The sequence below is a fragment of the Pleurodeles waltl genome, chromosome 6 (assembly GCF_031143425.1).
Source record: "Pleurodeles waltl isolate 20211129_DDA chromosome 6, aPleWal1.hap1.20221129, whole genome shotgun sequence".
Lineage (NCBI taxonomy): Eukaryota > Metazoa > Chordata > Amphibia > Caudata > Salamandridae > Pleurodeles > Pleurodeles waltl.
In genome coordinates, this window is record NC_090445.1 from 1,560,567,488 (window position 1) to 1,560,583,324 (window position 15,837).

Here is a 15,837-nt window from a genome sequence, read left to right on the forward strand (position 1 = left end):
TCAAGGTGTGTTTAAATACAGGGTTTACCAGGCTAGTCACCAGGGATTGGCTGTTGATTTAGCACAGATGTTGAGCCCTTCAGGCTGGACAGCGAGCTCTTCAGTGACATGCAGGGGCAAAATCTCATCCAAGGCTGAGCTTTTACTTGCCACTATCAATTTGGTGAAATCCTCTGAGAACAGGGGGCAATGAATGAGCCAAAGAGAGGAATTTGGTCATGCGCAGGGAGTTCACTATGCGTGAAAGTTGAAATTGTATTTTCGTGGATTCTTACTCTTACTATTTGTGCATGTAGGTTAAATTCTAGACAGATGACAGTTATTTCATGAGGCATGGCAAGGTGTGAATCATAATCTTTTGGCCGAAGGGTATGGAAAATCCTGATTTTTTTTTAAATCCTTCTATGGGAACGAGGGAGGCGCCCATGGCAGGTTTAGCTTAAAAATCGTCTGCTTTATTACAGTTTTTTGGCTGTGTACAAAGGTTGGATATTTTATGTTTGCTTAAGGTCCATTTGATGGTGGTCATTTTCGTTGATATTGACGTACATTGAATAAAGACCAATTGTAACTGGGTGATAATAAGTCTTTTTAAATGCGTGGCTTACATCTAGAGCTTAAGACTGGAAAAAGCCAATCTGAATCACAGAATACAGCCCTTAACTTCCGGTCCAGGAATTCTTCCTCATGATATAAAGCTCTTTCACAGCACTTCCATTGAACATGGAGAACTGACAAAATGCGTTGACCATGTGCTAACATCAGTGTCGACCTTGCACCTAGTGAAGAACGCTCGTTCTTGGCTTTTGCCTCCCTTATGCTCCTTCGTTGATAGATGAGGGGTTAAGAGCATAGTCAGTGTGAGGGCCAACAATTAGAGATATGTGTCAACTTCAAAAAAGCCAGCAGGCAATAAAGCTGTATTAAAGTGCTTTGGAGAAAACCTCTATAGAAGTACAGATGGTAGAATTGTGTGTAATTTAGGTATGCTGCATGCACGGGAGGGCAGGTATTTCCCTCTCGTAAAAGCAATTGGAGAGACGCTCACATTTTCTGGGAATTTGATAGTTTAAGAAACAGTTGTTGGAATATTGAAAGAACATAGCCAGTTAGGTCAACAGGAATTGGGTCGGTTAATCCTTTAGTAAACCTCGTATGAAACTCTGTTACACCAGCCACTGACAGGCTATGGAAGGGGATGACGGTGCTGGCACTTTCAAGTTCTATTGGTTTTAGGGACATTGAATCCGGTTGATTACATTGGTTATTGTCCCCTTCCCTGTTTATATAGCCTGACCTAATGCTTGGACCAAAAAGTCAGGTTAGAGGAAAATTATATGTTTCTCACCAGCCCCAGTGTCAATAATGATGCAGTTGCAGGACCTTTGTGGCTGCTTGTAGGTTATTTCAGTATTGATGACTTATCCCAGTGTTACACATTCCCCCTGTTATGCTCCCCACCAAACCCCGTTCAAAAATACCTCTTCTTACATTGCTGTAAATACACTGCTTTAAAGGTGTTTTTTTTAGTGCGGACATTGGTGTAGCGCTGCATTGCCATTAGGATGGGTTCGCAGAGCTATTGGAGTAGGAGTACATTCCAGCCCTGCCTAGGAGATAACTTCAAGCCTGAAGATTAATTTCTGATTGCTTGAGTTTGATCATCAATAGAGCAGGAGTGAAAGATTAATTTCTGATTGCTTGAGTTTGATCATCAATAGAGCAGGAGTGGAAGATTCATTTTTGATTGCTTGAGTTTGATCATCAATAGAGTAGGAGTGATTTATATGGTGCTATCCTCAGCTTGGTCATGTATGTTGAAGTGGTTAATGGTGTCTCATGTGTGTATCCAGGGATCTTTACCATATCTTGAATGTGCCATCTGGGAGGGTTGTATGTGTATTTCACAGCTTGAAATATGTGTCTGAGGTCATTGGCAGTTAGTTATTTCATTCTTTAAACAGGACTAACAGTGCCAGGGTGGCTGGGTGTTGTGTTATTGGTTTTCTAGAGTATTCCTACCTTGGTGATGTCCAACTTTATAGTGACTCTGAGAAGTGCTGGATGTATGTGCATTGTTCTGTCTAATTTGTTAATTGGAAAAACAGCATCAAAATGGTACTGAAATTAATTTCTGAAGCCTATCGAAGTCTAAACTCGTGTCAGGCTGATTTTATTGCACTGATTTCAATATATTGGTTGCATTTTGTATTTGTACGTTTTTCTAACAGACAGGGTAGCTCAATGAGTTGATCCACCTGCTGATACAATCTGTATATAACCTTTGCGTCACCGGTTTTAACTTTAGCAGGACATACCCCGCTCCACTTGCCAGTCTTCATAATCTGATCAAAGTTAGTGCAATTAGGTTAGGTTGCAGCCATCGTTATTTACTATACCACAACGTTAAATGAATGTGGTAGTATTATTTTATTTAATGTGCCCAAAAATACAAATTGAACTTTGTGGCAGCAGGCAGTTAATGGCTCAGAAGCAAGGAGACATCCCGCAAGCGTAATGTGCCTCTTTTATTTGAAATTTTATATTTGCAGTGCTATGAAGTAAGAAATGTCTTTTTACAAAACAAAACTCGAATAAATAAAAAATAAATAAATAAATAAATATGGACAGCCTTCCACAAAACGGTTAAAAAGTAGACTGGAAGCATCCTGGGAACTGTATAGAGTGTTGGAGATAGTGCTGAGCAGGATCTCTCTGCAGCCGGGTGGTCACAAGCTTCACTCCTGCAGCCATGCGGTGCCGAGTCTCATTCCTGCAGCCAGGTCTTGGTGTACCTCAGTTCTTCCTAGGCCCTGAGGGAAACCAACATAAGGGGTTATAGAATGTGTAAAGAAACAAACAACTAATTTAATAAACCTGATCAAGACCAAACACAACTCAAAATGTACCCTCTGCCCACAAATCATCCGGAATAAAACTGCTCAGGTGATAGAGAAAATCTGCAATTTAAGCTTAAATATCCTGGGGCCACTTCATGAAACCAAAATCGCAATAGGAATAAATACACCTAATCATGGTTTTAATTTACTTTGAATTCCCATAATTTTCTGACTTATCTCCATATTTACAACTGTATAAGAACAGATGATAATGGTATTCATGAAAAGGCTGGTTTACACCTATCTCTTGTAACCTATGTGAGTAAATAATTCATGTCTAGATTTAGGGATTTTTTAAATGTCTTTTAGCATTTTTTCCCCAAACTCTCGCCTTTATGCACCCTTTTGAAAAGTGGGCTAACTGTTCCCCTTTCAGAAGCTTTTTCACATGGGATTTTTTGGAACTGGCATATTCTGAAAAAGTGTGGAAAACTTCCTTACACATTTTTGTGATTGATTACTAAGTTCAGAATGAGTGAGTGTTTGCCACATTTGTATGGGTTTTCCATGACTATTCCCTGGCACACCTCAGGGAACAACCACCAGTGGAGTGGAAACCTGAGATTACAATTAGCTTGAACATTACATGCATTTCCCAGGGGTCTCCAACCTTTTCTGTAGTAAAAGCTACTTATGTTCAATGAAAATCATTCAGAGTAACGAATATTATTAGAATTTAATAATGACCACATCAAACAAGTTTACATGTTTGTTTTAAGTGAAAACACTTTTCAGTTTTTGCAGGCTGGGCTGCACACAGGAGAGCTACTTATGAGTAGCTCATGAGCTAATCGTTGGAGACACCTGATTTACACGTATCACTCTTTATGAATCAAGCAGAAAATACTCATTGCAAGTTTTGATTTTTTCTGATTCAAATTGTATTTATTATTGCATTTCCCTATCTTAATATCCTCGCCCTTCCTACATTATCCCCTGCAGTCAGAAAACTTGTTATGCAGTTTGGCTCCCATAGATACTGTCAATCTTCATTATCTCTACGGCGACCACCACCTGCTTCAACATCTCAACAAGTGAAGTCTCTGGCAGCACAATTTCGTCCGATGAGCCAAAAACCCTCATCAACTCCCTTGTCCTAGACAGACTGGACCAATGCAACAATTACCTCCTTGATCTTCCCCAGCATGTACTCTGGGTAAGTATCTCTATTCCACCAAGTGCATGCTGTTCTGACAGCCTGCTGTCCACGTCAAATAAGGTCCTTTTTAAATTCCTTAAACTGGTCTTAATGACAGTTGATGGTCATTACCTGATGAGCAACTTTAGCGTTTAGCATCCAGCTCACATTGTTCTCTCTGTTACCAGGCACTTGGAGCTGCCGACATGCCTTTATAGGCAATATTTTCCACCCCACTGACCCACTACATTTGAATGCTATCCTTTTGGGCTGGGCAAACTTCTTTCTCAGGTAACATTTACAAAAGGTTCTTAGGGTTCAGTTTCTAGCCCCAGAAATGCCTCCACAAGTTCGTGCCAGTAGCTCTATGGGTGTTGTGGGGAACATACCAACAGCCTTATCTAACCAAACTCTTGGTTCTGGTTCATAGATATGCATGCAATTTTGTTTGTTTGAGTCTGTTTTATTCCCCTCTTCCAGTCTCCTTTCTCCACCACCAGCTCAATGTGTGTGTCCTGTGTGTTTATATACTGTTTGCTGTTAACTATCATGCAGCAGTTCTGGTCCAAATGTACTGTTATTTCAAATAATATTGATGTTACAAACATGTTTTTATGTATTTGTCTTCTTTAGCAGCCAGTCCAATTTCTGTCTCTTCTGTTTTCTTTCAATTGCCCTCCAACCATAGCCAGACTGCATTATCTTAGTGTCTGCCACAGGAAGGGAGAAGTTACTCTTTCATACTAAAAGGCCTGTGTATGTTGGATGCTTTACCTCTTCATTGTTTATACTTGTTTTCTTACAGGTCTACCTCTAACTAGTGGTGTCCTTCATTGTTCACTACACAGAGCTGCAGAGTACATGTTTTACATAGTGCACACACAGGTGAGTCATCTCTAGATGCTGGGAATTTAGGTCCAGATTTACAAGGCCTCTGCTCCTCCTTGCGCCAGACTAGCGTTTTTTACACGAATGTGATGTTAAGGAGGCAATTTCCCCATGTCATACCACTTTGTAACCCCTTGTGCCACGTTAGGCCTGTGCCAGGCATAATGTATGCAAGGGGGCGTTCCCACGCAGTGAGGTTCCAAAAATGGCACAGTGAAATCTACAAGTTTTCACAGCGACATGTTTTCCATCATTTTTAATGCCTGCTCAGAGCAGGCATTAAAGTAAGGGGCCCATAGTAACTTATGGTCCTCCCAGGTGCTTTGCTGCACTAACGCCAGAATTTATGGCGTTAATGAAGCAAAGCACCACAATAGCATTATGAATTATGATGCTATTGTGGAAACGACTGCCATTGTGCACCGTATTGTAAATACAGTGCAAGCATGGTGTTTTTTGGTGGGACAAGGGTGTTGCAAGAAAAGTGGTGCATCGGGACCGATGTGCCACTTTCTTGTAAGTCTGGCCCACGGTGCTCACAAATGGAGACCGAATAATGGTTTAGGAAGCTAATCTCCGACACTAGCAGCAAGAAACCTTATAGTGAACATGCACTCCTACAATTAATTAACATAACGTGGCATGGCATTAAAAACTACTTCACAGTTTGTATGAACTACGGCTGTACTAACTTAACTTGAAACATTGCAGCAAATCCTCCAAGTCGAAGATCATTACTATTGAAACTGTAACCTTTCCGTGAACATATTATTTTTGCTCCCAAATGTTCTCTAATGTACCCCATTGTCACTTTTCTGGCTTACACAATAATCCAGTTTTGTCCCACGTTTCTTCCGCATATTACCCCTCTGTTTATCTAGTTGTGCTGTATGTTGTCCTACTTACTTCTTTAAATATGTATATGTTTCCCAAGATGCATTCCACCTACTTCCAATATTACTTCACCTCTCCTCTATGCCATCTGTGTTAAATAGCTCCTCGCCCCCACTTGCAGCATACTTGTTCCCAATTAGGTTACCACATCACTCTCATATGTCATAATTGTTTCTAGTTGCACATCACCTCTCACGCACATGTGCCATAACATGTTCCTAATTGTGCATCACCTCTAACCCAAATGTTAAAGCTATTCACATTTGTATATCTCTTCTCCCCCACATGTGTAATAATTCGTCCAAGTTGGATATAACCTCCCTCCACATGCATCATACCTGTTCCCAATTATCTCCTCCCACCTCATGCCTGTTCCCAGTTGTATATGACCTTTCCCTGTATGTGTCATACCTGTTCACAAGTGTAAGTCGCCTCAGGTGTACATGCACTCCCCGACATGCATCAGACCTGTTCTCAGTTGGATGTCCCTCTCTTCTCCATGAAACATGCATGTTCCTAGTTGTGCATCACCTCTAACCCAAATGTGAAAGCTATTCACATTTGTGTATCTCTTCTCCCCCACATGTGTAATAATTCGTCCAAGTTGGATATAACCTCCCTCCACATGCATCATACCTGTTCCCATTTATCTCCTCCCACCTCCTTCATCATACCTGTACCCAGTTGTATATGACCTTTCCCTGTATGTGTCATACCTGTTCACAAGTGTAAGTCGCCTCAGGTGCACATGCACTCCCCGACATGCATCAGACCTGTTCTCAGTTGGATGTCCCTTTCTTCTCCATGAAACATGCATGTTTCTAGTTGTGCATTACCTCTTCCCCATGTGCCATACTTGCTCCCAGTTGTGTATCACCTATTGATAGTGCTGTTCTACTTTTTACTGATTGTGAGCAGTCTTCTCCCAGTTGTGTGCCGCCTGTCCCAATTCTATCACATCTACTCAAAACTCTGCTCAACTTGTTTTCAGTTGTTCACTCAACCTTCCATAGTGTTTGGACCCTAAATCCAGTTTCAAGTGGTTAAGCCTAGACTCACCATTGCAGCCCATGCCACTCATGGACCCAATCCTGTCGATGCGCCTTCCGAAGCACCCTGAATCGCGCATCATCCTTGGGTTCTGGATAGCACGGAGCCCCTTCAGCAAGGAGTCCTTGAGAGAGTAAGCCCCTGCGGTGGCCACCCTTGGCTCGGGCTGCTGACTCTCAGTATCTTCAGAGGGGTCTACTTGAAGCCCACCTTGAACCTCTGGCTCCTGCAGATCTTGGTTAGACTCCAGGGTCTCCATGAGAGAGAACTTCTCCTCCAACCTCTCTAGGATGGTCTGAAAGAGACGTGTGAGCCGTAGTGAGTGGTGTGCCATTGCCGCTCCTGTTTTAGCTCAAGATCCCCCAGTTTACTAAAGGCATTATTATTTTGACAAAATAGGAATAACATTACCATTGGTATCATTATCTTGCATTTTCTCAGGAAATATAAACGTAATAACTACATGGTTCAGTATTTTCTCCTTACTTTCAAAAAGTTGGCTGTTCAATGAGCTCTTTACAATAGATTGAGACAGACATATTTATCAGAATAATTGGCAATGTTCTGAGAATTCCACAAGAAAATGCACAAAATGAATACTGCAAATATATGGTACTGACTGAAAAAAAGAATGGTAAACTATAACTGATATGCATGAATAACCAATTAACACAGGGGTCTAGAACAAGAGCATGCTACCCCTTGGCCAAGAGCTCAATTACCCCATGAGGGGTAGTGAGCGCTACATAATTTATCACACCATGACATCACAGTCTGGGTCAGCATTATTGCTGCTATTTATGTTACTCTTTATACGATTATTAGTACTAGTGGTAGGAGCATTGTGAATATTATGAATATTATTATTACTTAAGGATAAAATTGCCTTTCACTTTCTTTCCTGCGATCATATTCTGAAACAATAATCAGTTGTCACATTTTGACATTTTTCTGTCCCCCGCTGCCAGGATTTTCCTGGTGGTGACAGACAGAAAACAAGCAGACTGTTTGCTCCAAACTGAGTTGGAGCTATGATGGTGGCTTTACTCTGATGCCCCCTACGCTCTCAGGATACTGGGGTAAGCGTCCCATCGACGGAGCGAGGGAGCTGCATCTACGGAAAGCTTACAGTCCCCCTTCTCTAAATGAGGCAGGCTGGCCAAGAGTTTGGTGGACAGGGTACTCCATCCTATTTGCGAGGAAGTACCCTGGTCCCTATTTATACTTAATTTGCGCCGCATTTGCGTCATTTTCTGACGCAAACGTAGAAAATACAATTATCTTTTCAAAGTTTGCGCCACTTTTGTATCAAAAAATGACGCACATGGGGCACAAAAAAAAGTATAAATATGGGCCTCTGTGTGCTAAACTCTAAATAAGTCCCCACGTCTTCGGATAGATCCTTACAGGCATGTTTGATTCAAACCAGCATCTCGGCGTCTCCACATTTAACCCTATTATATATTGTTACTGGACAAATTATTTGAATAGTACAGATTTTTGTGCTTCCTTCCTGTTAAGTTAAACCTGTAATGCCACCTTCTGCGCCGGTCTGGACAGCTGCTTAAAGGCACCAACCCTTTCACTGGTATATAAAAATGTATATATATTTTGCAGTTTTATATGTTGCAACTTGACCCAAATCTTTCGGGGCGCTTTGCAAGGGCACTAGTTACAATGCACAAGGTCACGTTCATATTTTTTATGCACGGAAATTAAATGATTTGTCCAGAATCACACGATTTTGAGCCGACGCCGAGACTCGAATCTAGTTTCCCGTTTCCTAAATCGGTAAATTTGGCCGCCTAACGGCACATCCTCCCACCTATATTCTGGATAATAATATTTCTGTTTAAAAGGCTAGAGGGCTGTGATCTAAACGTATGGCCGTTAAACTTTATAGATTCTAATTGTCTAGTACGAGTAATTTCTACAAAGAACCCTTAGGAACAGTTAAGTGGTCCCTTACACGTTTAAAACATTTTTCTCGTTCCTGCCCCCGCTCTTGAACACTCCCGCATTTACTACTGGTCTCCCTCTAGGTCGGTCCGATCAATTCCCCCTCCGTGGAATAGGTGAGTGAAGTTTGGGACCCACGCACTCATCCCAAGCACAGACCCCTGCAGCGTCCAATACATTAACTGTTATCCCGCTTCTGATCTTCCCAAGCCCTGAGTGGTAAGGGGGACCCCTTGTACCCGCAGGGAGACCATCCCTTCTCTCGTGGGATCACTGCCCTGAATCTTCCTGCCGAAGTCCTTTCTTTTCGTGGCAGCTCGGAACGCCCCCCGCCCCCCCACCCAAGAAAAAAAAAATCTTTCTTCCCAGGACCCTTCTCTCCGCAGGACCATACCGCTCTCCTTCCGGCACACTCTCTTCCTGCAGCACCAAACTTGCTTTCCTTTAAGAACCCGTCGCCCTGAAACACCCCTCCTCCTAGAGCCCTCTCTCCTGTAGCATCTCTCGCTCTAGGATCCCTTCTCCCTGCAGCACCCTTGTTGCTAGAGCCACATCACCCTGCAGCGCCTCTCTTCCTAGGATCCATCCGAGGGTACCATCTCCGTGTAGCATCCGTCTTCCTGGAGTCCCATGTCCCTGCTTTATCCCTCTTCTTAGGACCCCCCTCCCTCCAGTGTCCCTCATCATCTCCCTGCAGGACTCCTCTTCCTAGAGTACAACCTGCCTGCAGCATCCCTCTTCCTAGGACCCCATCTCCATGAGCACCCCTTGTCAGAAGGTCCCATATCTCTGCAGCATCCGTCTTCCTGGGGTGCCGTGTCCCTACACTATCCCTCTTCTTAGGATCCTCTGTCCCCGCAGCATCCCTCGTCATATCCCTGTAGCACTCCTCTTCCTAGACTACTATCTGCCTAAAACATCTCTCTTCCTAGGACCGCATCTCCATGAGCACCCCTTGTCCGAAGGTTCCATCTCACCGCACAAACCCTTTTCATAGCGCCCCATCTTCCAGCAGGACTTCTCTCACTTTTTTTTATGAAGCTTCTATTAACGCGAACTAGACCCGAAGGAATTTTACAGCGTTACACCAGCACCAGTTGCATTACACAAGGAGACATTCAGTTTTTTTTAGCTGCGGGGAGATTAACTGATTTGTCCAGAATCACAGACTGTTGAGCCGACGCCGAGACTCGAACCTAATTCTCCAGTTGGCAGCTCTGGCCATATCCTCTCCCACTCTCCTCCTAGAGTACTCTATGCCTGCAGCACCCCTCTTCTAGGATACCGTCTCCCTGCAGCAGCCCTGGTCTGATGGTTCGATCTCCCTGCAGCACCATCTCCCTGAAGTCCCCCATCCCTGCAGCATCCCTCTTTCTGTGGCCACATCTCCATGCAGCAGCCCTCATCATAGACGCTAACTCCTTGCAGGACCTCTCTACCTAGGATACTATCAGCCTTTTCCATCTCCCTGAAACAGCCTTGGTCCGAGGGCCCCATCTCATTGAAAAGTCCCTCTTCCTAGTGCCCAGGCTCCCTGCATCACCCCTCATCAAAGGGCCCCATCGAGGTGCAGCAGCCCTGGTCCGTGGATCCCGTGTCCTTGAACTATACCTTTTCGTACTGCCACATCTTCTTGCAGCATCGCTTTCCCTGGGGTCCCAACCCCCTGCAGCGCCTCTCTTCCTGAAGTCCCATCTTCCTGCAATATCTTGCTTTCTGGGGTTCCATTTACATGCAGAATTCCTTTTATTGACCCCATCTCTCACTGCAGCATCTCTCGCCCTAGGGACCCATTTCCCTACAGGACCCCTACTCCCAGGATCCCTTCTCCCTGTTGCACCCCTGATCCGAGCGTCCTTTCTCCTTGAAGCATTCCTCTTCTCATTGTCTCATCTTCGTGTAGTATCACTTTTCCTAGTATCCTATCTCGCTGCAACATCCCCGGTCTGACGGTCCCATTGCCTTGAAGCATCCCTCTTCCTGGTGACCCATCTTCCTGCAGCATTCCGCTTCCAAGTATCCCATATCCCCGGATCACCCTTCTTTCTGGGAACCCACTCCCTTGCAGAAACCCTCTTCCTATAGTCCTAGCTCCCCGCAGCAGCCCACTTCCTAAAGTACCATCTCTCTGGGGCGCCCTTCTTTCTAGGATCCGATCACCCAGCAACTTCTTTCCCTACTATCTCACCACCCTGCATCCTCCCTCCCCCTAAGACCCCGTCTCCCTACTGCATCCATCTCCCTATGATCCCATCCCCCTGCAGAATCCCTCTACCTATGATCCCATCCCCTGCAACATCCCTTTGCTCTTCCTAGGATCCCATCACCCTGCAGCACCTCTCTCCTTATGACTCCATCTCCCTGCATCAATCCACTCCCTGCAAACACTCCACTTCATATAGGACCTTCTCTGCCTGAAGCATCCCTGTTCCTGAGATGCCATCTCCCCACCCTGAGCATCTCTCTCCTTATGAACCCATCACCCTGCGGCATCCTTTTTCGTCTGACTCTATCTCCCTGCATCACCCCTCTCCCTTTAACACTCCACTTCCTAAGGGAACTTCTCTTCCTAAAGGATTCCTCTTCCTAACACGATTAGTCCAATAAGTTCCTCTCCCTGCAGCATCCCTTTTTGATAGGATCACATTTCCTTGCTCTCGTTTCCAATAGGACACCTCTCTTTCCAAAGAACCCCCGTCCCACCCTCTCTACTTTTCTTCCAGGGCCCATCTCTTCAGTAGGTATCTTCCTAGGACCCACCCTCCCTGCTCCACCCCTCTCCACATCACCCCTCTGTTCTTATACGATCTTATATCTCTTGAGCTCTTCCCTGCCCCGGGTGTCTCACCTTCAGGCTGTCCAGCTCTCGGGCCGGGCTCAGGTCATAAATGGGACTTGTCCAGGCACCCTGCAGCTGCAGCAGGAGGAGCAGGAAGAGCCCGGAGAGGAGTGGCGCCCTGGGGTCCATGCCGGAGGCTGGAGTGAGGGTGCTCTGGTCCTGTGGATTCCTTGTGCCTGGCTGGTCTCGCGCTTCGGCCTCTGGAGCTCTTGGGACTCTGCTCTCTGTTCAGTCTCCTGATCTGTCTTGTGTCTCCCAATATCTCTAGCACTCGTCTCCAGGTGCCTTCTGTATTTATGCTCTGTTCTCCCTGGTTCTCTACGGTTCTTTTTCTCTCCCCTGATCTCTAGCTCTGGTCCTCCGACCTTTCTTCGGTCTCCCTCTTCTGTGTCGTCTCCCTCCGGCTTTGGTCTTTTATACCCTGTCGGGTGCGCTCCCAGGTTTATCCGCGTGTTATCTGCACACATTCCTGTCCCGGGCTGAGATAAGTGGAGCTCCTGTCCCCCTCCGTGAGGCACCGGTAAGGAATGTGTCACGAGCCCGCCCCCCAGCTCCCGCTATCCCCGTGATTCCGTTCGCTGATAGCGCTAGGGCGCACAGCGGAAGATTCTTCCAAACACGGAGCGTTCCTGGGAATGGCGCGAAGACGCCACGAAATCACTTCCTTCTCCGAGTTCCCCAACACCACATAAGCACAACCATACACCAACCAGGGACCCTGGAGAAACCCCGCCAGCGACCATAAGGAGCTGAGGCTGTAACTCACGTGAGGAGACATTAACCAAACAAACTACAGAACCAAGAACTCGCACTACCAAGTCAAAAACTCCCGCAAAGTCAAAACACCACACTAACAGAACAGAGACTTACCACAGAACTATGAACCCACACAACAAAACAACGCTCCTACCTGAGCTAGGAAGTCACATTACTGAACTAAGAACTTAAATTATTAAACGAAGACCTTACACTATTGAACACAGAACTCACAATACTGAACCAAGAACTTACCCTACTGAACCAGGAACTCATGATGCAAATTCGAAAACTCCGTCAGATTCAGGACACCACACTACACTAACAAAGACTTACCGCAGAACCATGAACTCACAGAACAAAACGACAACGCTCGCAAGCGAGCTAGGAAGTCACATTACTGAATGAGGAATTTACACGACTGAACAAAGAACTTACACTACTGAATAAAGAACTTACACCACTGAACCAAGAACTTACACCACTGACCCAAGAACTTACACTACAGAACCAAGAACTCACACTGCCAAGTCAAGAACTCCAGTATATTCAGGACACCACACTACAATAACAAAGACTTACCACAGAACCATGAACTCACAGAACAAAACAACAATGCTCGGAAGCGAGCTAGGAATGCACATTACTGAATGAAGAACTTACACGACTAAACAAATAACTTACACCACTGAACCAATAACTCACACTACTGAGCCAAGAACTTATTCTACTGAACCAAGAACTTACACTACTGAACTAAGAACTCACACCACTCAACCACAAACTATTACACCAATAACTTACAATGCTGAACCAATAACTCACATCACCAAGTCAAGAAATCCCACAGAGCCAGAACACCACACTACAATAACAAAGACTTACCACAGAAATATGAATCCACACAACAAAACAATAACACTAGTAACCAAGGTAGGAACTCACACCACTGAACCAAGAACTCACACTACTGAACCAAGAACTCACAATATTGTAATAAGAACCTATACCACTGAACAAGACCTCACACTACTGAAACAAGAGCCAAGAACATACACTACTGAACTAAGAACTTACCCTACTGAACCAGGAACTCACACCTCTGAACCAAGAACTCACACTACTGAACCAAGAACTCATAATACTGAACCAAGAACTCGCAACACTGAAACAAGAACTTACAATACTGAAACAAGAACCTATACTACTGAACAAGACCTCAGGCTACTGAAACAAGAACTTACAGTACTGAACCAAAAGCTCACACTACCAAGTCAGGAGCTCCCACAAAGCATGGACATAACACTAAAATAACAATGACATACCACAGACTCATGAACTCACACAACAAAAGAAGAACTCTTGTACCTGAGCTTGGAACTCACACTACTGAATCAAGAGCCAATAACTCACACTACTGAACTTACAAATTACCATACTGAATCAGGAAATCACACTTCTGAACTAAGAACTTACATTCCTGAACCAAGAACTCATAATACTCAACTAAAAAGTCAATCATCCTAGTCACGAACTCCTGCGGAGCCAGGACACCCACCACAATAACAGACTTACCACAGATCCATGAACTCACACAACAAAACAACAGCACCCCTTACTGAACTAGGAACTCACGCTTCTGAATGAAGAACTCACACAACTGAACCAAGAACATACAATAAGAAACTAAGAACTTACACTACTGAACCAATAACTTAAACTACTGAACCAAGAACTTACACCATTGAACCAAGAATTTACAGTACTGAACCAAGAACCCACAACACTGAACAGACAACTCAAAATACTGAACCAAGGACCTACACTACTGAACCAAGAACTCACACTACTGAACTAAAAACTTACACTACTGAGCCAAGAGCTCACACTACCAAGTCAAGAACTCCAGCAGAGCCAGGACACCACAGTACATTACAAATACTTACCACATAACCATGAACTCACACAACATAAGAAGAACTCTCGTATGTGAGCTATGAACTCACAGTACTCAACCAAGAACTTACATACAGAACCAAAAACTTACAAAGCTGTACCAAGAACTCACAGTAAGCCGAAAACCTACCCCACTGAACCAAGAATGTACACTACTGAACCAAGAACATACAGTACCAACTCAAAAACTCCAGCAGAGCCAGGACCCCACCACGTCAAGAACTCACACTACTCAACTGAGAACTTTAGTGCTGAGCAAGAACCTCACACTACGGAGCCACACACTTACCCAACATCAATTACAGCTCATCCTATAGACTCAAGAATCCCTTCAGTAGAGCCAAGAACATTTGCTACACACCCAACAACTTACCCTACAAAATCTAAAACTCACCCTTCCGGCCCAAACAAACATTTTATAGAGCCAGGAGCTCACACTAAAGACTTAGGGACTGATTAAGAGTTTGGCGGATGGGTTACTCCATCATAAACGTGACAGATGTCCCTTTGGCGGTATTACGGTCTCCATAGGCTATTATGGGATCCTAATACAGTGAATGGGATATCCATCACATTTGAGACAGAGTAACCCCCTCCGCCAAACTCTAATTAAGGTCCTTAATTTACAGAACCATAAACTTGCCCTTCATAGCCTAGACCTCTTACTACATAACCAAACACCATACACAACATAGCACTCACAGTTTAGAACCAAGAACTCACCACAGAAACAAGAACACCTCTTGCAGAGCAGGAACTCACACTATGTAACCAAGAATTCACCCTACAGGACCAAGAACCCACCATTGAGAGCTAAGAACTCTTCAAAACCCTACACCCTACAAAGACAAGAATTTGTGCTCTAGGAACTGCCCCCTACAGAGGTTAGACCGTAAAGCATGTGTGTTAAAACAAAGCCCAATCTGGAGACACTAACCGAAGACTGTGCCTTCACAATAGAAAACAAACTGCAGAATCGAGAACTCACACTACTCAACTGAGAACTTTTCCTGCAGAGGGAGGCCCTCACACTAGAGAGCCTAACACTTATCCAACATAACTTACAGCTCATCCTACAGATCCAGGAATCCATTCAGTAGAGCCAATAACTTTTGCTACACCTCCAACAACTTACCCTACGGAATCTAAAACTAACCCGTCTGACCCAAACAGACCTTTTACTGAGCCGTGACTTAATTTACAGAGCCATAAACTTGCCCTTCACAGCCTGGACCTCAGACTACAGAGCATTAGTCCTCATGTAGTAAATCTAGAACTAACCCTTCAGAACCAATAACACATGTCAAGGGCAGCAACTCTAGGAAAACGAGAACTCACAAACTGTGGAGTCAACCTGCAAAGGCGAGATCACAAAGCAAAGGCTAAGACAAAACTCGGTCTGGAGACATTAACCCAGGGCTGACCCTCAATAAAAACAAACTACAGATCCAAGAACT

The 15,837-nt window shown here is 44.4% G+C and overlaps 1 protein-coding gene across 1 annotated transcript; it reads right to left on the reverse strand.

Moving 5' to 3' along the window:
- Positions 1-2,157: 2,157 nt before the first annotated feature.
- LOC138301123 (natriuretic peptides A-like) lies at positions 2,158-12,068 on the reverse strand. Its single transcript, XM_069241256.1, has 3 exons — positions 11,678-12,068; positions 6,880-7,165; positions 2,158-2,813 (listed from the first exon to the last, which is right to left on the reverse strand). Exons 1-3 carry the CDS (start codon positions 11,795-11,797, stop codon positions 2,797-2,799), a joined length of 423 nt encoding a protein of 140 aa, XP_069097357.1. The 5' UTR covers positions 11,798-12,068; the 3' UTR covers positions 2,158-2,796.
- Between the last annotated feature and the right edge of the window lie 3,769 nt (positions 12,069-15,837).

Coding starts and splice junctions, on each gene's coding strand:
- LOC138301123 (XM_069241256.1), bottom strand. CDS start 11,797: ATGGACCCCAGGGCGCCACTCCTCTCCGGGCTCTTCCTGCTCCTCCTG. Junction 7,166..11,677: donor GAGAGCTGGACAGCCTGAAG/GTGAGACACCCG, acceptor CGTCTCTTTCAG/ACCATCCTAGAGAGGTTGGA.